At 44.3% G+C, this 22,230-nt stretch overlaps 4 protein-coding genes across 6 annotated transcripts; all 4 read right to left on the bottom strand.

Annotated features, from left to right (window-relative positions):
- Positions 1-18: 18 nt before the first annotated feature.
- On the bottom strand, positions 19-1,727 carry LOC127753453 (probable glutathione S-transferase GSTU6). Of its 2 annotated transcripts, none has more exons than XM_052278933.1 (2): positions 1,276-1,727; positions 19-1,182 (listed from the first exon to the last, which is right to left on the bottom strand). In XM_052278933.1, exons 1-2 carry the CDS (start codon positions 1,597-1,599, stop codon positions 802-804), a joined length of 705 nt encoding a protein of 234 aa, XP_052134893.1. In that variant the 5' UTR covers positions 1,600-1,727; the 3' UTR covers positions 19-801. The 2 variants fall into 2 exon arrangements, with proteins under 2 accessions (XP_052134893.1, XP_052134892.1); XM_052278932.1 differs by having other exon boundaries at positions 21-1,191.
- A 5,728-nt stretch (positions 1,728-7,455) lies between these two features.
- On the bottom strand, positions 7,456-8,772 carry LOC127753452 (probable glutathione S-transferase GSTU6). Its single transcript, XM_052278931.1, has 2 exons — positions 8,424-8,772; positions 7,456-8,309 (listed from the first exon to the last, which is right to left on the bottom strand). The coding sequence occupies exons 1-2, from the start codon at positions 8,754-8,756 to the stop codon at positions 7,926-7,928; spliced, it is 717 nt and encodes a 238-aa protein (XP_052134891.1). The 5' UTR covers positions 8,757-8,772; the 3' UTR covers positions 7,456-7,925.
- A 1,563-nt stretch (positions 8,773-10,335) lies between these two features.
- Positions 10,336-14,189, bottom strand: LOC127785946 (uncharacterized). Its single transcript, XM_052313276.1, has 4 exons — positions 13,771-14,189; positions 13,296-13,687; positions 10,887-11,274; positions 10,336-10,804 (listed from the first exon to the last, which is right to left on the bottom strand). The coding sequence occupies exons 1-4, from the start codon at positions 14,104-14,106 to the stop codon at positions 10,412-10,414; spliced, it is 1,509 nt and encodes a 502-aa protein (XP_052169236.1). The 5' UTR covers positions 14,107-14,189; the 3' UTR covers positions 10,336-10,411.
- A 2,025-nt stretch (positions 14,190-16,214) lies between these two features.
- On the bottom strand, positions 16,215-17,543 carry LOC127786170 (probable glutathione S-transferase GSTU6). Of its 2 annotated transcripts, none has more exons than XM_052313500.1 (2): positions 17,052-17,543; positions 16,215-16,939 (listed from the first exon to the last, which is right to left on the bottom strand). In XM_052313500.1, the coding sequence occupies exons 1-2, from the start codon at positions 17,541-17,543 to the stop codon at positions 16,595-16,597; spliced, it is 837 nt and encodes a 278-aa protein (XP_052169460.1). In that variant the 3' UTR covers positions 16,215-16,594. The 2 variants fall into 2 exon arrangements, with proteins under 2 accessions (XP_052169460.1, XP_052169461.1); XM_052313501.1 differs by having other exon boundaries at positions 16,218-16,960; positions 17,052-17,473.
- Positions 17,544-22,230: the final 4,687 nt, after the last annotated feature.

Below are 22,230 nucleotides of genomic sequence, written 5' to 3'. Positions count from 1 at the left end.
GGCAGCTCCCTCTGTCCCTTCTCGCTTCCCTCCCACAGCAGATCCGGCAGTGGTGGCAACGTCAGCGGCAACCACGGGTGGATCCGACGGCGGTGGCTCCCTCTGTCCCTTCTCGCCTCCCTCCCACAGCAAATTCGGTGGTGGCGACAATGTCAGCGGCAGCCACGAGTGGATCTGGTGGCGGCCGAGGGTGGATCCAGTGGCGGCCGCGGGGGTGGATCCGCTGTGGGAGGGAGGTGAGAGGGAGAGGAGGGGGCGAGGGAGAATGAGAGATTTGTGGTGGGGGGCAAGTACGGATAAGGACGGGAGATGTCGCGCTCGGCTCGGTTTTTGAAAGAACTGGTAACCTATGGTATACTGATACCTAGGCAAGTACGGATAAGGACGGGAGATGTCGCGCTCGGCTCGGTTTTTGAAAGAACTGATAACCTATGGTATACTGATACCTACAGTATATTATAGGTGTCGGTTAATTAAAAGCCGACACCAATAATATATTGTAGGTACCTTTAAAAAAGATACATGTAGTATAGGTGCCGGTTTTTCTCTGAAACCAGCACCTTTGTTTAAAGGTTCCTATTTTTTTTAATTTTCAGCCCGTAGAGATGGGAGAAACACTATATGTGTCGGTTTTGGCTGTTCCGGCACTTATATAGTGTCAATATGCATGTGTGTTTCTATAGTAGTGTAACGACAACAGCTAGTGAAAATATTGAGCAATCTAATCCAGACGTACATTTGTCCGAGCAAGCTAGCCAGCCGGAGACACGTACGTAGCCACGCCTGCTTAACTTAACTAATTCAGTCGTTTGCGGCGGTGGCGGCATTCCGTGCGTACCGCACCTTGGTGTGCTCCACCGCCCTGTCGACGTCCTGCAGCACCGCCTTGGCGGCGTCGAGCTCGCCGAAGCGCTCCAACCACGCCGCCAGCAGCGGCGTCCTCGCAGCGTCGAAGAGCTTTCCACCGGTGATCATGTCGTTGGCGTGCACGAAGGAGACGGCACCCCCCAGCACGACGTCGACGTACCCGACGCTGTCGCCGCCGAAGAAGCATCCCTTCCCCTTGGAGCACTCCTTCAGGCCTCCCTCCAGAACGTCCACCGCGACGAACATCTGCTTCATCCACGCGGCCCTCTCCTCCTCCGTCTTGGCCCTGAATACCTTCTTCCATGGCGCCAGTAGCTGCACGCACTAGAGCACACACATCTCGTCAACGATTCGATCATCATCACCATGGCAGTGCAGAGATTCACACAAATTCAGAAGAGCTCAAACCTTGTCGTCGATGTATGCGGCCCAGAAGCGAGCAACGGCGCGTTCATATGGGTCGGCGGGGAGGATGGAGTCGCCGGCGCCGGAGAAGACCTCGTCGATGTACTGCACGATGATCTGCGACTCGCGGATGGGGTTCCCGTTGTGGATGAGCACGGGCACCGTCTTGTGCACCGGGTTGGAGGCGAGCAAGAGGTCGCTCTTGTTGCGGAGATCCTCCTCGACGTACTCGTAGCTCACGCCCTTGAGGTGGAGCGCGAGCTTCACTCTGGTGACGTAGGCGCTCGACCAGTGGCCGAGCAGCTTCAGCTCGTCGTGTCCGGCCATCTCTCCTGTGCTCCGATGGACACGATGTGTCGATGTGTGTGTCTTGCGTTAATGGGTTCCTCTTGGTCAGAACGAGAGGAAAAATGCGTATGCTCATTTCAATGTAGTGCGTGGTGTTCTGTGTTCAGGTTGGGTTTTCGACTTGTGGTTGTGGGTGATTGTGGAGAATGGAGCAATGCATCAAGCGTCATTCATGATGTTACCTCTGTGCTGATTTTTCCATGTAAAAAGATGCGTGTGCTGTTTGCCTTTGATTTGTTTTTTTAGAAGGGTAATTCTATCATTCTTTAACCTGAAGTCATCATATTTTGGAGCGTAGAATTTGATATCTGGTATAAAAAAATTTAATGAAAATTAAAATACCTCGAAATACATTTTTAAGGACTGTAAAATTCTTATATTTAGAACAAAGGAAATTCTTCCGTTTAGAACAAGAGCAATTTTACAGATCTTGAGGAGGTATAAAAATTTTAGTATAAAATCATGGCCCATTTGCAGGTTGACCGGTCCAACCAGTAGCGGTATTGCAGCAAGCATTGATCAAATGGGCCTTCAGGCAGCCCATTTGCAGGTTGACTAGTCCAACCAGTAATGGTTTTATGTCCCATTCACCTAAAAACCGGTTCAGCTGGTTCTAAGCAGACATGTTTGGTCTTTGAAGTAAACCAAACCGTGCTTAGGTCTGGTTTCGGTTTTCTCCAGTCGAACCATCGGTCCTCCAGTTTTTTATATTATGGTATAGATACGATCCGAGTATTTGGTATGGATACGATCCGAGTATTTTTTTTAGTGCTCAAGTTTTTTTATACAGTTTCTTTTTCTATTGTACTTAAAATAGAACGGAGGGAGTATATATTGAGCAGTCTGATCCAAACCAGACAACCGTACATTTGTCCGAGACAGCCAGAGACACGTCGTACGCCGGCTTAACTAAACTAACTCAGTTGTTTGCGGCGGTGGCGGGATATCCCGTGGTACAAGCACAACACCTTGTTGTATTCCACCGCGCGCCCTGTTGACGTCCTGCTCGCCGATCGAACCGCTCATCATTTGCTTAGGAAACGATTTATTTCATGGCAATTATTTCAGCAATCAACAGATAACGACCACAGCGAGTGAAAATACTGAACAATCTAATCCACAGCTGTCCTCCGTACATTTGTCCGAGCAATTGTTAAATATGTAATCCGAATTTTGGGCTCACAATATATTCGGATTAGTTTCCTAGTAGGAGTCCTATTAGGTGTCTTTCTATTATCCCCTATATATACTCTTGTAAGCCGTACGGGAAGGGATGACGTTCCCATTGTGATTCCCCTACGTTTGTAATCATCTCCTATATAGTGATCATTGCCGGTCGGCGCCCGTGGTTTTTCCCGCAAGGGTTTTTCACGTAAAATTTGTGTCTCCATTGTACATCTATTTTTATAACAAGTGGTATCAGAGCATTGGAGATTCGATCAACAACTATCCCACCGTCGTTCTGCAATTCGGTGAGATTATCCACCGGCGCACGTTCATCATCGGCGACGGCAGGCGCGTGTCGTCGCTCGTCTCGTCGATTCGTCTCATCTTCGTCGTGCTGCCTACGCACGCGAGAAAAAACAGGAGGAGCAGCAGTCGGTCTCCACACCACACGTCGGGAGGAGAAAAAGCAGCAGAAACCAATCTAATTGCGCACGGATCCCAAAGTGAAGAAAAAGTAGGGCAAGTCAGTCAGAGCCATCATCACCCTGTTCTGTGAATTCAATTTCACGTTGAGAATTGCTACGGCCACCTAAGCTTGTGTACCAGGAGATTCCCTGATCTACGCTACGTGCACACAGAAAGTGCACCCAGAGGTTCGCGATTTTGCTAGGTTTACCCTAATTTCTTACTAGCAAATTTCAGGATTAATTCCTATGGCGAGTTTGAAGTATGATCTACCGCTCCTGGACCGAGACACAAGATTCTCTCTTTGGCAAGCGAAGATGCGAGCCGTTCTTGCACAGCAAGACCTCGATGATGCGCTTTCTGGATTTGACAAGAGGACTCAGGATTGGTCCCACGATGAGAAGAAAAGGGATCGTAAGGCTATGTCATATATTCATCTTCATCTATCTAACAATATTTTGCAGGAGGTGATTAAGGAGGATACAGCCGCTGGGCTGTGGTTGAAGCTGGAACAGATATGCATGACTAAGGATCTGACCAGTAAGATGAACCTGAAGCAAAAGTTATTTTTGCATAAGTTGCAAGATGATGGGTCTGTAATGGACCATCTCTCCACTTTCAAGGAAATTGTTGCTGACCTTGAGTCTATGGAGGTAAAGTATGATGAAGAGGATTTAGGCCTTATTCTATTGTGTTCATTGCCTAGCTCATATGCAAACTTCAGGGATACTATACTTTATAGTCGTGATACTCTAACTTTGAAAGAAGTTTATGATGCTTTGCATGCCAAAGAAAAGATGAAGAAGATGGTACCCTCTGAAGTTTCAAATTCACAAGCAGAAGGCTTGGTTGTTCGGGGCAGGCAACAGGAGAAGAACACAAAGAACCAATCAAGAGATAAAAGCTCAAGTAGCTACCGTGGGAGATCAAAGTCCAGAGGCAGGTATAAGTCATGCAAATACTGCAAGAGAGATGGACATGATATCTCTGAGTGTTGGAAGCTACAGGACAAAGACAAGAGAACTGGAAAGTATATACCATAAGGTAAGAAAGAAGAGGAAGGTAAAGCCGCAATTGTTACTGATGAGAAGTCTGATGCAGAATTGCTTGTTGCTTATGCTGGTTGTGCACAAACTAGTGACCAGTGGATTCTTGATACTGCATGCACCTATCACATGTGCCCTAATAGGGATTGGTTTGCCACTTATGAAGCTGTGCAAGGTGGTACTGTTTTGATGGGTGATGATACACCATGCGAGGTTGCAGGTATTGGAACAGTTCAGATCAAGATGTTTGATGGCTGTATCAGAACATTGTCAGATGTGCGGCATATTCCAAATTTGAAGAGAAGTCTCATCTCTTTATATACTCTTGATCGCAAAGGGTACAAATATTCCGGTGGAGACGGAATTTTGAAGGTAACTAAAGGCTCTCTTGTTGTGATGAAAGCTGATATTAAATTTACCAACCTGTACCATCTGCGAGGTACAACTATATTAGGTAATGTTGCAGCAGTTTCTGATTCATTATCTAATTCCGATACTACTAATCTTTGGCATATGCGTCTTGGGCATATGAGTGAAATTGGTTTGGTAGAATTGAGCAAGCGAGGATTGCTAGATGGACAAAGCATCGGGAAGCTCAAATTTTGTGAGCATTGCATCTTTGGCAAGCATAAGAGGGTGAAGTTCAACACATCTACACATACTACTGAAGGTATTCTTGATTATGTGCATTCTGATTTATGGGGGCCTGCTCGTAAGACATCTTTTGGAGGTGCTCGTTACATGATGACTATCGTTGATGATTATTCGCGAAAAGTTTGGCCTTATTTCTTGAAGCACAAATATCAAGCTTTTGATGTGTTTAAAGAGTGGAAAACTATGGTTGAAAGACAAACTGAAAGGAAGGTGAAAATCCTTCGTACTGACAATGGGATGTAGTTCTGTTCTAAGATATTTAAATCATATTGCAAGTCTGAAGGCATTGTGCGTCACTACACCGTTTCTCACACACCTCAACAAAACGACGTAGCTGAGCGTATGAACAGAACAATTATATCAAAGGCCCGTTGTATGTTGTCTAATGCAGGTTTGCCTAAACAGTTTTGGGCGGAAGCCGTTTCCACTGCTTGTTATCTTATAAATCGATCACCTAGCTATGCCATTGATAAGAAGACTCCAATTGAGGTATGGTCTGGTTCCCCAGCAAATTATTCAGACTTAAGAGTATTTGGTTGTACTGCTTATGCTCATGTTGATAATAGTAAATTAGAGCCTAGAGCTATTAAGTGCATTTTTCTTGGTTATCCGTCTGGTGTGAAAGGCTATAAGTTATGGTGTCCTAAAACTAAAAAGGTTGTGATTAGTAGAAACGTTGTCTTCCATGAATCAGTTATGTTACGTGACAAACCTTCTACTAATGTTCCTGTTGAGAGTAAGGAGAAAGCAAGTGTGCAGGTGGAGCACTTGATCAGTTCAGGGCATGCACCAGAAAAAGAAGATGTTGCTATTAACCAAGATGAACCTGTTATTGAAGATTCAAATTCTTCTACTGTTCAGCAGTCTCCAAAACGTTCTATTGCAAAAGATAGGCCCAAAAGAAATATTAAACCTCCTCAAAGATATATTGAAGAAGCGAACATAGTTGCTTATGCTTTGAGTGTGGCAGAAGAAATTGAAGGTAATGCAGAACCTTCTACATATTCTAAGGCTATTGTTTCTGATGATTGCAATAGATGGGTAACTGCTATGTATGATGAGATGGAGTCACTTGAAAAGAATCATACTTGGGAATTGGTGAAGTTGCCAAAGGAGAAGAAACCTATCCGTTGCAAGTGGATCTTCAAAAGAAAGGAAGGTATGTCTCCAAGTGATGAGGCAAGATATAAAGCAAGGCTAGTTGCTAAAGGTTATAGCCAGATTCCAGGTATTGATTTCAATGATGTCTTTTCCCCTGTTGTGAAGCATAGTTCAATTCGCACTTTACTCAGTATTGTTGCAATGCATGATTATGACCTAGAGCAAATGGATGTTAAGACTGCATTTTTACATGGGGAGTTAGAAGAGGACATTTATATGGAGCAACCTGAAGGTTTTGTTGTTCCTGGAAAAGAGAACCTAGTCTGTAGGTTGAAGAAATCTCTTTATGGGTTGAAGCAGTCACCTAGACAGTGGTATAAGAGATTTGACTCTTTCATGTTTTCTCAGAAGTTAAGAAGATCCAATTATGATAGCTGTGTTTATCTCAAAGTTGTTGATGGTTCAGCTATATATTTGCTTCTTTATGTTGATGATATGTTGATTGCTGCAAAAGACAAATCAGAGATAGCAAAGTTGAAGGCACAATTGAGTAGTGAATTTGAGATGAAGGATTTGGGTGTAGCGAAGAAAATTCTCGGTATGGAAATTATTAGAGAAAGACATTCTGGCAAGTTATATCTTAGTCAGAAAGGTTATATTGAAAAAGTTCTTCGTCGTTTCAATATGCATGATGCAAAACCAGTGAGTACTCCTTTAGCTGCACATTTCAGATTATCTTCAGATTTATGTCCACAATCAGATTATGATATTGAGTACATGTCTAGAGTTCCATATTCAAGTGCAATTGGTTCACTTATGTATGCCATGGTATGTTCTCGTCCTGACTTATCACATGCTTTGAGTGTTGTCAGTAGATACATGGCTAATCCTGGCAAAGAGCATTGGAAAGCTGTTCAATGGATTTTCAGATACCTACGTGGTACATCTAGTGCTTGTTTGCAGTTTGGGAGATCTAGAGATGGATTTGTTGGTTATGTGGATTCAGATTTTGCTGGAGATTTGGATAGGCGAAGATCGCTCACAGGTTATGTTTTCACTATTGGAGGATGTGCTGTTAGTTGGAAGGCAAGTTTGCAAGCAACGGTTGCCTTATCTACTACTGAAATAGAGTATATGGCTATTTCTGAAGCTTGTAAAGAAGCTATTTGGCTTAGAGGTTTGTACAGTGAGCTTTGTGCAGTTACGTCTTGCATTAATATATTTTGTGATGGTCAAAGTGCAATATGCCTTACAAAGGATCAGATGTTCCATGAGAGAACAAAGCATATTGATCTGAGATATCACTTTATTCGAGGTGTGATTGTTGAAGGTGATGTCAAGGTATGCAAGATAAGTACTCATGATAACCCAGCTGATATGATGACAAAGCCAGTTCCTGCTACTAAGTTTGAGCTTTGCTCAAGCTTGGTTGGTGTTACAGTATAGTCCTAGACACTATTTGGCGCGCGGTGATTTTACCTACATGAGGTATTTTTTGGTGATTGATGTTTTTATGCTACAAGAGGAAATTCGCCCCAAGGTGGAGATTGTTAAATATGTGATCCGAATTTTGGGCCCACAATATATTCGGATTAGTTTCCTAGTAGGAGTCCTATTATGTGTCTTTCTATTATCCCCTATATATACTCTTGTAAGCCGTACAGGAAGGGGTGACGTTCCCATTGTGATTCCCCTACATTTGTAATCATCTCCTCTATAGTGATCATTGCCGGTCGGCGCCCGTAGTTTTTCCCGCAAGGGTTTTTCACGTAAAATTTGTGTCTCCATTGTGCATCTATTTTCATAACAGCAAGGCACGCAGCCAGCCGAGAGCCCGAGACACGTCGCGACGCCTGCTTAAGCTGAGTAAATTCAGTTGTTTGCGGCGGTAGTGGCGGCATTCCGTGCGTACAGCACCTTGGTATACTCCACTGCCCTGTCGACGTCCTGCAGTACCGCCTTGGCGGCGTCGAGCTCGCCGAAGCGCCTCAACCACTCCGCCAGCAGCGGCGTCTTCGCCGCGTCGAAGAGCTTTCCACCGGTGATCACGTCGTTGGCGTGCACGAAGGAGACGGCACCCCCCAGCACGACGTCGACGTAGCCGACGCTGTCGCCGCCGAAGAAGCATCCCTTCCCCTTGGAGCACTCCTTCAGGCCTCCCTCGAGAGCTTCCACCGCGACGAACATCTGCTTCATCCACGCGGCCCTCTCCTCCTCCGTCTTGGCCCTGAACACCTTCTCCCATGGCGCCACCAGCTGCACGGCACGCACGAGATCACACACGTATCATCTCACCGATCATCGGCAGTGAAGAGAACTGAATTTATTCACACACAAATGACAAATTGATCAGAAGAGAACCGAATTTACCTTGTCTTCGATATAGGCGGCCCAGAAGCGAGCGACGGCGCGTTCGTGGGGGTCGGCGGGGAGGAGGGAGTCGCCGGCGCCGGAGAAGGCCTCGTCGATGTACTGCATGATGATCTGCGACTCGCGGATGGGGTTGCCGTTGTGGATGAGCACGGGCACCGTCTTGTGCACCGGGTTGGAGGCGAGGAGGAGGTCGCTCTTGTTGCGGAGATCCTCCTCGACGTACTCGTAGCTCACGCCCTTGAGGTGGAGCGCGAGCTTCACTCTGGTGACGTAGGCGCTCGCCCAGTGTCCGAGCAGCTTGAGCTCGCCTGCTCCTCCTCCTCCTGCCATTTCCTGCACTACGCCCGGGGAGTTTTCAGATTTCCTAATCAAAATCAAGTATGCGCCTGCGTATATAAAATCCGACTTGATCGGTTGCTTAAGTTGCAAGTTGCAACATATGCAGAGGTTTGACTATGGAGATGCAGACATGTCTTCCTTGCACGAGAAGCCGAGGAAATTACCACCATGAAGGCATTTGCGGTTTGACTTGAGAGAGGATCGAGCCAGGAATATACAAACCTCCCGTTGATTCCACGAGTACTGGGTTTGTGCCAATATAATTTACAAGGTGATGAATGGGTTCGGTAGAACCGTAGAACACTGTTCAGCTAAAATAAGGCCACGGGGGCATGTCACATGTGGATAAAATAGCTCGCAAGAATTAAAAAAAAAGGTTGATCTTCGCATTTTCAATCCAAATTTTCCCTTTCTATTTCTTTTAAGAACTTAGATTGTCCATTTTATGCGTTTCTCTAGTTGTCTTATTCAGGGTTAGTATATATCAAACCACTTTATGAACCAAGATTTGTTATGGGCCTGTGGGGAAGATCTGTTAGTAATAAGGCTTGTGGGCCCTCAGTTAACTAGGCCTATCGAAATGCCCACTAACAATTAATAAGGCCGCGATAAAAGCCCAATGAGGTGGCATATTCTTTTCCCCATCACACATATTATAGAAGTAACTTAAAACAAAACAACGGCGTTAAAAGTAAATCTATTATGAGATAAAATATTAGTCTATCTATAAATTAAATTTAATCAACATATTATAGAACTAACCAATAAAGTACACACAACAGCACATGCCATTTTTTCTTCTTATAAATTTTTCTCTAAAATTATTTATCCGATTACACCATTATGTATGTTGCAATTAAATCTTTACAATAAGATCTTATATAATTATATTGTGATAAAAAAAACTATGTTGTAAAAGTTATTTTTATTACATATAAAAATTACTTTTAGATTTAATTAAATTACTTTTTATACATTCATAATTTTCTGAGTTGTTTATTTTATTATCATTTTTAGTCAATTTCATAATTTATACTGATTAAATTTAATTTCTGGATAGACTCATGTTTTTACCCCCATAACAGATTTACTTATAATGCCGTGTGACAAGTTTCTTTTCTTTTCTTTTAAGTTACTTCTATAATATGAGCTAGGGAATTTTTTAATTTTAAAAATAGACTCTTACAAAATTTATTTACAGAATTTGAACCTTTTGGCGACGTCAGCCCGTGGCAAAATAATATTGACACGCTACACATAGCGGCCGTGACAGTTATGTCCCGCCATGCCAACGAGGGTGGCGTGATCAAATAATGCCATGCCAGCCAGACCGGTGTGACCAAATAGCACGCTGTCATGCCAACTAGACTGTTGTGACAGTATTAGTGTTTAGATCTGGAAAATATATTTTTGAAAGGGTTTATTTTTAAATTAAAAATTTAAAGTTCATAAAATAAAAAAAATCGGAGCCGGGAGACGCATCACATCTGTTTGGGCAGGCACAACACTCCGCATCTTTTACTTTTGAGAGAACGTGGATCAGGTTCTTGATAGGAATCAGCTAACATGGTCAACAAAAGTGGCATTGAATAATTCAATAATCTGCAGCAGATCTCAGTACTTCTCTTGGACGTCGCAATGCCGGCCTAGTTTACTGCTTGTCGATCTGCAGCCGTGCCGGAATCCCTTGGCTGGAACTTCTTGGTGTACTCGACCACCTTGTCGACGTCCTGCAGGACGGCCTTGGCGGCATCCAGCTCGCCGAAGCGCCCCAGCCACGCCGCCAGCAGCGGCGCCTTGGCGGCGTCGAAGAGCTTGGCGCCGGAGAGCTTGTCGCTGGCGTGCACCCACGACACGAGGCCACCCAGCACGACGTCGACGTAGCCGACGCTGTCGCCGCCGAAGAAGCACCCCTTCCCCTTGGAGCACTCCTTCAGTCCTCCCTCCAGCACGTCCACCGCCGCGAGCGTCTGCTTCATGAGCTCGTCCCTCTCCTCCTCCGTCTTCACCCTGTACACCATTCTCCACGGCGCCGCTAGCTGCACAGTCCACACGCCGGTGAGCGGCGTCGCACCGGTGAAAATACACGAGAGTTAAGTTGCAATTTACACGCGCGCGTACCTTGTCGTCGATGTAGGCGGCCCAGAAGCGAGCGACGGTGCGGTCGTAGGGGTCGGCGGGGAGGAGGGAGGCGGCGGAGGAGGGGAAGGACTCGTCGATGTACTGCACGATGATGCTCGACTCGCAGATGGGGTTGCCGTTGTGGATGAGCACCGGCACCGTCTTGTGCACCGGGTTGGAGCGGAGGAAGAGGTCGCTCTTGTTGCCGAGATCCTCCTCGATGTACTCGTAGCTCACGCCCTTGAGTTGGAGCGCGAGCTTGGCTCTGCTGACATACGGGCTCGCCCACATGCCGAGCAGCTTCAGCTCGTCGCGTCCGGCGCCGGCCATCTCTCCTGTGCCTCCGATGGACACGATGTGTCGATGTTTGTGTGTATGTGTGTTGCGTTAGTGGGTTCTCTTGGTGTTCTGTGTTCAGGACTTCAGGTTGGGTTTTCGACTTGTGGGTGATTGTGGAGAATGGAGCCGTGCATCAAAGCGTCATCCATGATGCTACCTTTGTGCCGATTTTTCCATCTAGAAAGATGCGTATGCTGTTTGCCTTTGATTTATTCTTTTTTAAACAAAGGCTCAGTTGCTGCAGAATTAATAAGTATATGGTCCATTGGTTGTAGGTTAATCTAGACCGTTCCTTTTTTAGTTTTTTATTAGGGCATCATTACTTAAAAAAAATTAAACAATTAATACAACACTTAAAACATTGCGCAAACGCACCACAAACTTTAAGATTTAAAAATTGATCTTAACTTAATTTAAGTTGTGCCCAATAAATTAAATATAATTATTTTATTAACTTATTATTCACACTAGTTCACCGGATTTTTATGGCTTGATGGGATTGGGTAGAACCCACCTTAATTTCATTTCATCCCTATAACATTGTAGAGCTGGTATTAACTAATGTCATTTCCACCGGATATGATCAACTGTTACATATACATTGAATTTGCTCTTATACTATATCTTACGTACTCTCCTCTGTTCTAAAATATATCTAATATTTCTAATATAAATCTATATAATAGATATAGCTATATTTTAAGTATTTAGTACTAGACTAATTTATTCTACTAGAAGTAAAACTTAACAATCAACAAATAAAATTACTTTAATTGGTGCTAATATTGGTAGAATATTAATTAATACTTCTCCACCGAGTTTAGATAGCCATATGGCTCAAGGGTTGACGGCATGGCCCGACTCAGGTCGTGCTCGTGCCGGCCGTGCCCGACAGCCGTGCCGTGCCTAGGTTGCTACCTCGGCACGTTGGGCCGACACAGCCTGGCACGAAGTTCAGGGATGCTAAACAGATTTATTTTCAACCATATGTAAGGCACGACACAAAAAATATGGAGGAAAATTAGACGTACTATATGGCACGGCCTAAACTTATTTAGCTATATATATATATATATACATATATATATATATATATACATATATATATATACATATATATATATATATATCACAGCCTAAAGAGAAGGATATGAAATAGACTTATTTCAAAAAAGACACGATGGGCCACCCGTGCCTTCGGGCTGGCACCAGTGGCGATCCTAGGTACATTTTCCCGGATCCTCGGACCCTGGGTAAATTATTCAATTCTAACTAACTTATATGGTGTTAATTAGTATATAAGTAAAAAAATTAGATAATTAGTAAGCATTGGACCCCCGATAATTTTTGTTCTGGGTTCGCCACTAGCTGGCACGGCACGGCCCGACTGCTGGTGGGGCGTGCCTGGGCCTGAGGTGTAGCCTGTGGACAGGCACGGCACGGCCCGAAATGCCGACCGTGCCGTGCAGGCCCGATCGCCTTGGACTGTGCCTGGGTGGGGGCGGGCCTTATGGCCATCTATACCACCGAGCTTTGCTCCCGCTAGCAGCCTTCAGCATCCTCGCCAATCGAGTTCCACCTCCAACCTCTAACAACCTATGCTGTCAGGCCCCGGCTCCAAATTAACCGATCTCCGCCTCTAACCGCACCCACCCAACAGAGACATGTAGAGAGAGGGATGAGATATCTGGGCTATGATTTTCTTTTTCTAATTGGATTGTCACCTAAACGCCATGCGTACTATCTCGAGCCGGTCTAGAATAATTTTGAAAGAGTTATTTACCTGATTTGAAGTACGTGTATTGAATTTATAGTTTTCTAGTTTAACGAATTATTTGGACCATCGCAATAGTTTAAGCGGGTAATTTGAACTTCTTCCTTTCTTTTATTGAGTTAAATGCGCCAGAATCACATGACGATCCGATCGAACGGATCACTGGAAGAAAAAAAAAAGTCACAACTCAACCTCACGGTGTGGAAGGACTATGGTGCACCAGCTTTCATCCTCCACGAGACCACGAGCAACGAGAACGGACACACACCAACTACAGGTTTGCTTCGTCGGCTCACTTCTTGTTCGCAGCAGCCAAGGCGGCAGCAAGCTTGGCGTAGTGCGCCATCCTCATCTTGCCATACTCGATCAGCTCGGCATTGTCCGGCAACACCGCCTTGACAGCGTCCAGCGCGACGAACCGCTCCATCCACGCCGCCAGGAGAGGGCTCCTAGTGGCGTCGAAGAGCTTCCTCCCGAACAGGACCTCGCCGGCGCGCGCCCAGCCGACCACGGTGCCGAGCGTGACGTCGAGGTACCCGGCGGTGTCGCCGCCGAAGAAGGGCTTCCCCCTGGACAACTCCTTGAACGCCGTCTCCAGGTTCTCGATCGCGGCGAGCATCTGCTTCACCGCCTCCGCCTTCTCCTCCTCCGTGAGGCCCAACGACGCCTTCTGCCACGCCGGCATGAACTGCGACGACAATGCAAACACACACACACCCCTCATCATCAGCTATTCTCTCTTGATTTCTCTGGCAATTGGTCGTTTTTTACCTTGTCATTGATGTAGGCGGCCCAGAAGCGCGCGACGGCGCGGTCGTAAGGGTCGGAGGGGAGGAGGGACACGCCGGCGTCAGGGAACGCCTCGTCGACGTACTCCACGATGATCTGCGACTCGCAGATGGGCTTGCCATTGTGGATGAGCACGGGCACCTTCTTGTGCACCGGGTTGGAGCTCAGGAGCAGCTCGCTCTTGTTGTGGAGGTCCTCCTCGACGTTCTCGTAGCTCAGGCCCTTGAAGCTGAGCGCGAATTTCGCTCGCAGGACGTACGGGCTCGCCCACAATCCGAGCAGCTTCAGCTCGTCTCCTCCTCCTCCTCCGGCGGCCATTCTTCTCTGCTTGGGCGAAGCTTTGAGACTGTTCTGGTTTGTATTTTGTTTTGCTATCGCTTGATCAGAGCAATCAATTATATGCTTGTCTGATGGTGGTAACAAGTAACCTTCATGTATTGATGCTTGACGTCACCATAGGAGTTATTGAATATTATCTGATGGGGATATTGAATCAATGATTCAATGCCCTCTCCATTATTATACACCAACTTGTGGTCCTTCCGTCCTTTAATTAGCTTCGGACATGGCCACATGCACATATCGATCGCTGCACAGTCCTCATCAGTCATCAGGTAGGAGTATAATAGTTGTTGCATCTGCTAAAAAATGGTAAGGCTCCATTTAAAGTCGAGGAATTTTCGAGAATTTCTACAGGAGTTGAACAAGTCCTAAATAAGCACGGTGAATGACGAGACAGACTTGTTTTTAAGCCAAGACTGGTAATTTCCTCAATGCCATTTCTAGAAATTACAAGAAGAGATTCTCCAGAACACTTCGAACTCTGAACTCGCACATCAAAAATAGACTGCACAACAACATAAGGGAATGTACAAAGGCTATTATTTACTATTATTTACCGTCTCTCTCTGGTGCCACCTAAACAAATTTGCTTACATGGAAGAAAGAGAAATGAGAGCAGGGAGACATCGATGCTTCAGGTGACAACGGCGCGACATCGACTCATCTAGCAAAAAGAACAAGGAGACGAGAGGAGAGACGGGCGCTATACAATCCGAAGAAACGCAACTTCAGATCAAATATGCAAATTCATGATTTAATTAGTGTGTATTAATGTAAAGTCAACTAACCATTGTAGGGGGTGGGTTTTTTTTTTTATGTGGAATACATGAGAGCCCCCTACTAGACCCTACCTACATGACCTAATCATTCCACCACACCTAGCAAGAGGATGGTGCATACTTACAACTGAAAAAAAAAAGGCGTGGTGACACTAATGTTTGATCTGATTAATTATTTGAAATGCTACCATTTTAAGCATTTTCATACAAAGAAGACACATATGTGCACATTTTCATTCAAACGAAAAACATATGTACATTGCCCATTTTTCACCCACAAAAACAATGTTGCATGGAACATTTGATTGTGCGCAACAATGTTGTATTGATTTTTTTTTTGCATTTTCAATGAAATACATCTGGTCATTTCCATGAAAAAAATTCAAATAATATTGTAAACACATTCCCATTAAAACATACATTTCCAAATATGCACATTTAATTTCCATGAAACATGTGCAACTCCATTGTACAAAAACATATACATGTTGAAAAAATAACAACTGCACACTACCATTCAAAAGAACACTTAGCATCACTCTTTATTGCCCCCCTTATGTTTTCTTTTTCAGAATAACATCTGCATTTTACATCCGTATGTTGCCTATTTTGTTTCAATTTTATTATAACTATTTAAACGGCATGTGAGAAATGATATAGTTCGCCATTGCAGGCTTAAAATCATTTGTCCAAACATCATATACAATATATGACAATGAGAAAAAAAAGTCTCTGCTACATCAATTTTTTTATTTAAAAGAGGCAGTTGGTGTTGGTGACGATGAGTTTGCCATCATACACTCTCATCACCAACTAAAATACAGGGGCCAATAAAGATTGAGACATACATACCATCCATTCCTGAAGTTACGAAGGATAGTAATGCATATATACATTAATTATTTCCATGCAGATTAAATGTTGATAGAAAAATCAAAGATTTTTATAGGATAAATTATGATGACACGAGTCATATACGCTAAATTTGATATGCACTTAGAGAAAAGAGAAATTTGATGGTCCTTAAGAGGTAGTACTGTGCAAATTTCCATTCCTTACTGGAGGTACTAAGAGATAATAAATTTTATATTAGAAAATATTGTACATCCCGTTACCTCCTCAAGGAATGTAAAATCACTCCAGAGAAAACCTAGCTAATTATGTGTCAGTATATAATGATCTATATCATTGTAATATATTTGTTCAATTTCTTATGCAACTATTTAAATAACATGTATTCACCTGGAGCATATGCATCTGGTTGAACAATCTGACGTCTAGGCACGCAATTGAAATAGAAAATTCAGTTTTTATATCACATACTACTAAACAATTTAAATACCAAAATTCAACATTTTCCTTTATTGGAAGAAATGATGTCCCGGTAACAAGGAGATCCGATCGAACGGATGACCCGGAAGAACATCACACTTTTGCAACTTGAAAAATGACAATTGGCCAAAGGCCCAAAGCAGTGACAATGAGATTTGTTTCGGTTCAGCAAAAAGTAATTGAGGTACCGGTACCTCACAGTACTAAATCGTTTCCCATCGATGGACATTGTTAGATTCAACGGTTGGAAACGATTTGGTACCGTGAGGTATCAATACCTTAAGATACTCTTTGTTGGAGCAGAGCAAATCTCGTACCAACTGGGAACTGACCAATACAGTATTGTTTCGGCTTCAGTTGTTCGCAGCGGCAGCCCGCCTCACCCTGACGAACTCGACCAGCTTGTTGTTGTCCGGCATGGCGGCCTTGGCGGCGTCCAGCGCGGCGAAGCGCTCCATCCACGCGTTCAGGAGAGGGCTTCTAGTGGCATCGAAGGTCCTCCTCCCGTGCAGAGCCTCGCCGGCGCGCATCCATCCGATCATGGCGCCGAGCGACACGTCCAGGTACCCGACGGTGTCGCCGCCGAAGAAGGGCTTCCCCTTGGAGCACTCCTTGAACGCCGTCTCCAGGTTCGACACCGCCTCCAACGTCTGCTTCAGCGCCTCCGCCCTCTCCTCCTCCGTCTTGCCCATCGACGACTGCAGCCACGACGGCATCAGCTGCAACGACGACACACGCGAGCACACGCACACAACATCACACCAATCGATGCAAATTCAGATCGATTAACCGAGGCAATTTGACGATTACCTTGTCGTTGATGTAGGCAGCCCAGAAACGAGCAATGGCGCGATCGTAGGGGTCAGATGGGAGGAGCGAGACGCCGGAGTTGGGGAACTCCTCGTCGAGGTACTGCACGATGACCTTCGACTCGCAGATGGGCTTGCCGTTGTGGATGAGCACGGGCACCTTCTTGTGCACCGGGTTGGTGCTGAGAAGCAGCTCGCTCTTGTTGCTGAGGTCCTCCTCGACGTACTCGTAGCTCAGGCCCTTGAAGCTGAGTGCAAGCTTCACTCGGTGAGTGTATGGGCTCACCCACAATCCGAGAAGCTTCAGTTGATCATCTCCTTCTCCAGCCATTCTCTGATTAATCTCTGGCTGAACAGTCGCTCGGTCTCTTGGAATGCGAAGCTTGGAGGTGGTTAAATGGTGTTTTGGCTTGTGTTTTGTTGTGCTAGAACTTGACCGGAGAAAGATCGAATATATATGTTTGTCTGATGGAGGGTAACCAGTAAGCTTCATGCGTGATGGCTACGTGGATTTAAACAACCACATAATGAGAATACGAGATATGTACTGTATTGCTTAATGGACGGCCTGTTGAATGCGCTCGATCACACTGTTGAGTGTTGAGATGTCCTCAAATCCTGTGATCGTCGAATGTAAGTGTGTGTGATGGTGACCGCCTGACTCATGCATCGATGAGTGGTGACAGTATAACAGCATCATTCCACCAGACCACCTACCTAGTAAGTGTGAAATCACAGTGATGACTATATTGCAACAGATAATTAGATAAAATGTTAATAGCAATAGTTTGGTGTTTCGAGGTGTTATGGCAGCTTTGGTTTGACCGGCGTGGAAAGGACTATGAATTTTCGCTTTGAATATGTTTTTTTCTTTGAATTTTTTTCTTTTTGAAACAAACTGCACAAGACGGTGCGAGTTTCATGTATTTGCTTTGAATGTTGCTTGAGGGTCTGAGGAGCATGGTTGGTGATAAGATCGAAACTAAACCCTAAAGGAATGAGGTTCAGATAGTTAAGAGAAGGACCGGTGCATATAAAATTCAGATTTACGTATGATATGATGTATGTTGTATGTGTATATTGAAAGGGGTCAAATTTAGAGGTAGTCTAAATTTGAGAAGATTGATGAATGAATTGGAATAAATGTGTGAGGGAACGCCAGTAGAATTGAGAGACCTAGCTAATAAATCAAAATTTGGAGAGTGCAAAATTAAGAAGATTAGGAAATAGTTAGAATAAATGCGTCAGGGATTTCTAATAGGATTGGGTGTCCTAACTGATGTGGTTGGTTTTGACTATATAAATACTACTAGAAAAAGATAGCAATTACGTACCTAAGATACTTATGTGGAGAAAAAGAATGGGTTTTAGAATTTCTACTTTTTCATCTAGAGTTTAGTTGGTGAGATGACATATCACTACTACAAAACACCGGTTCTTAATAAAAACAAAACTGACACCCAAATATTGTCACGTCGCATGTACCGTTTTTCTTTTATAAAAATCGACACATATAGTAACCTTATAGGTGCCGATTTTTTAAATAAAACGACACCCTAAACTGTTGAGCCGAGTCGATCGACCGAGTCCCTTCGTCCTTATCCTCTCCTCACCTTCTCCTCCCCTCCCGCGACTCTCTCTCTCTCTCTCTCTCTCTCTCTCTCTCTCTCAAACTTAAACTCGCCAGTGGAGGCGGCAGTGTGCGTGCTCTCGCGAATCCTAGGTGAGCGACTCCTAGCGGCTCCCACGCAGAACGTGGGCACCATGGCGCAGCATTCACGTCGCACACCGTGCATGAGGTGGGAGGGAGGCAGTGAGGGGCGGAGAGGAGGCGGAGAAGGGAAAGGGGAAGCAGATGCTACAGTCGGTGGGGGTGCTGTTGCATGGTCCGTCAACAAGATCAGGTACCTCGCCGTGTACAACAAGTAGAGCACAACCCCTCCCCCTGGGCCCGCTCACCAGGGCGACGTGACGATGCCGTCTCGAGCTCGATAACCACCAGATCTCGTTGTGTTCCCTTTCCCTTTCCCAATCGTTGCCGCCCATCCCTTCGATGACGATGAGTTTTTTTTGTTGGATTTGTTATTTAGTCATGACTTAGAATGTACAACAGGTCTTATTTTTTTAATTTGTGATTCAGCTTGTACATAAGTTTTTTTTGTTCGATTTTTTTGGGGTAACGGGGAGCAACTCAATGTATCGGTTGGAATCGAGCCGATGCATGCATTGAGAATTTGAGACTTTTTTTGCCACATGTGTGCCTCAAAGGTGTTTGCTGTGGAACCACACCAATTATCCAAGGTCATTAGTCCTGCCTGAGTGGTACTAGATAGGAAATCCCAGCATCTATGGGCTTGTTCGGCTGCCATACTACAGTAGTTGTGTTGCTGCCTCTGTCGTAGTGATTATAGGTGCAATATTGTAGCAGTTGGCTGTGTTGTATCCACATTTAGGCATACTTAAATTTCCCAACGAACACCAAAGTGCTTTTCTCTAGTATAGTGGATGAGTAATTCGATACACACTATAAACACTTTGATGTAATAAATACCATCTTTACACAAAGGAAAATGTGGTAATCTCATTCTCTTTCGTGTTCTTCTAGTTTTGCTTAGTTTTTGTTTTAGTTTTATTTGATTTTATATTTCAAAACAGTGACAAAACAATAGAAAAAAGTTCCCTTTTTGTCCTTTATTGTCCAGAGGCACTTTTAATGTGGATCCTGCTAGGTTGCTTGTGGGGCTACTTTCTTTTTTTGCATTATTTGTGGGGCTACTTAATTCTAGAACTATCCACACAAAAGGTGTGGTCGGTTGGTGACTCATGTTTGATATGATCGATTGCTTGCATTATGCAATATCATTTATTTTATGACAATACTCTGAACAACAATAGTCGAGCTATCCAGATGTATCGGTTAACAGTGAAATTTGATAAGCCCGGAGTAGTCATCGGCTTAAAGACAACATTGGCTTCGAAGTCCAGAGATTAGCCGATGAGAGTTGTCAAGTCGTCAGTTGTCGGATTCTTGCTATATTCGGTTAAGGAAATTGATCTACTAAAGGAAGCTTATCCAGAAGAGACCGAGTTCAAAGAGAATGCGGCATGGCAAGTTATCTATTAATTAGGAATAGTTTGTTAGTTTCCTTTTATCTTTAGGAAAGTGTGTTTAGTGTCCTATAAGGACTTTATCTTTTCCTTTTATCTTTAGGAAAGTTTCTTTCTTGTCCGACAAGGACTTGTATCAACCCATGGGTATAAATATGTACACCCGGGGTCTATGTAATCTATCGCTACAATCAATACACTTCGGCGCATCGCCATCTTTTACCTTTTCTACTTTATTTTATCGTCCGGCGGGACTTGGCACCTGACGCGGGGCTGCATCGGTGTTCGATCTCCTGCTAAGGGGTAAGTCCAATGTTCCGCCGGCCTGGGCAATTGTATTATTTACGTCGGCGTTGTTCAAGGCTGCATCAGTACATTCGACCTCTTGGATTGCTCTGGTTTGGATGATATATTTGCCTACTTATTTATCATATGTCTCTGTTAATATAGTCTTAGCATATCAATTTAGCTCTATCGGCTGCTTCTCGTTTTAGGGTTTCTGTCGGTATCGGCTAAATCGCGTTGCTAGATTAGATTAGCTTAGACATCTACCACCCTGAAAACTCAGTCAACGGCTTGATTGTCTAGATATTATGTTTCTTTTCATACTTAGTGCTGCATCAGTTAAATTTGATCTACTAAGTCGTGCTTAGAACCATAATCTCTACCCTACTTTTTGACTGCCAATAAGGGTTTCATCGGGGTTTCAGCCGGTGAGTTATCTGGACGTTGCATCGGCTCATAAGGATTGCATATACATATGAATTGGATTTAGCCGATGACAACAAAGGTTTCACTGTTTAATCTAATATTGTGGATTTCATGACATCGGACCTCCAGCCGATGTGTGCTTTAACCTTCGGATCGATGCTGTTTTATCATATTATTATTTGCCGATTGGTTTATACTGGACTATATTATTGTTATATTTTATTATCAGCAGGCGATTGCCTTTATATCATTTTCTACATTGGACATATGGCCGATTGCTTAAACCCTATCGCTATCGGCTGGTATCGACATCGGCTATTATCAGCTATCGGCTGGAACTACTCCATCGGCTTGTCAGCCGATCGGCTGTTTTGATCTACTATTTGCATATCTTGTTAATTGCAGGATCAAACTGACTGGCACGCTCGTATCTAATCAAGATTTGGATCTGCACAGGAGCTAAGCAGATCTCCCAGGTCGGTGTGTTCGATTTTCTCGTCAACACAGATTGGCACGCCTGGTGGGACCACGGATTTTATATCCACATGTCTGAAGAAGAAGTCAATGCCAAGATCATTCAATCTCGGCTCGGGGGCAAGCGTATAAGTTTCAGCATGGTGAAGCACATCAGTATCAGCTCATGAAAGCCGATTGCAAGAAGCGAAGGAAGATCGGTTTTGGAGTTATCAAGACAAGAAATTTTGAAGCATGAATTCTCATACTCCTAAACTGGGGGGCATGTGTTAACAGTGAAATTTGGTAAGCCCGGAGTAGTCATTGGCTTAGAGTCAGCATCGGCTTCGAAGTCCTTAGATTAGCCGATGAGAGTTGTCAAGTCGTCAGTTGTCGGATTCTTGCTATATTCGGTTAAGGAAATTGATCTACTAAAGGAAACTTATCAAGAAGAGACCGAGTTCAAAGAGTATGTGGCATGGCAAGTTATCTATTAATTAAGAACAGTTTGTTAGTTTCCTTTTACCGTTAGGAAAGTGTGTTTAGTGTCCTATAAGGACTTTATCTTTTCCTTTTATCTTTAGGAAAGTTTCTTTCTTGTCCGACAAGGATTTGTATCAACCCACGGGTATAAATATGTGCACCCGGGACCTATGTAATCTATCTTCACGATCAATACAATTCGGCGCATCGCCACCTTTTACCTTTTCTACTTTATTTTATCATCCGGCGGGACTTGGCACCCGACGCGGGGCTGCATCGTCTTTGATCTCTGGCGAAGGGATAAGTCCAATGTTCCGCCGGTCCAAGAAATTGTATCATCTACATCAGCGTTGTTCAAGGCTGCATCAGTACATTCGACCTCTTGGATTGCTCCGGTTTGGATGATATATTTGTCTACTTATTTA

This window comes from Oryza glaberrima, chromosome 10 (genome assembly GCF_000147395.1).
Source record: "Oryza glaberrima chromosome 10, OglaRS2, whole genome shotgun sequence".
Classification (NCBI taxonomy): domain Eukaryota; kingdom Viridiplantae; phylum Streptophyta; class Magnoliopsida; order Poales; family Poaceae; genus Oryza; species Oryza glaberrima.
Note: the sequence above shows the minus strand (reverse complement) of the source record. Positions and strands in the feature narration are given on the sequence as shown.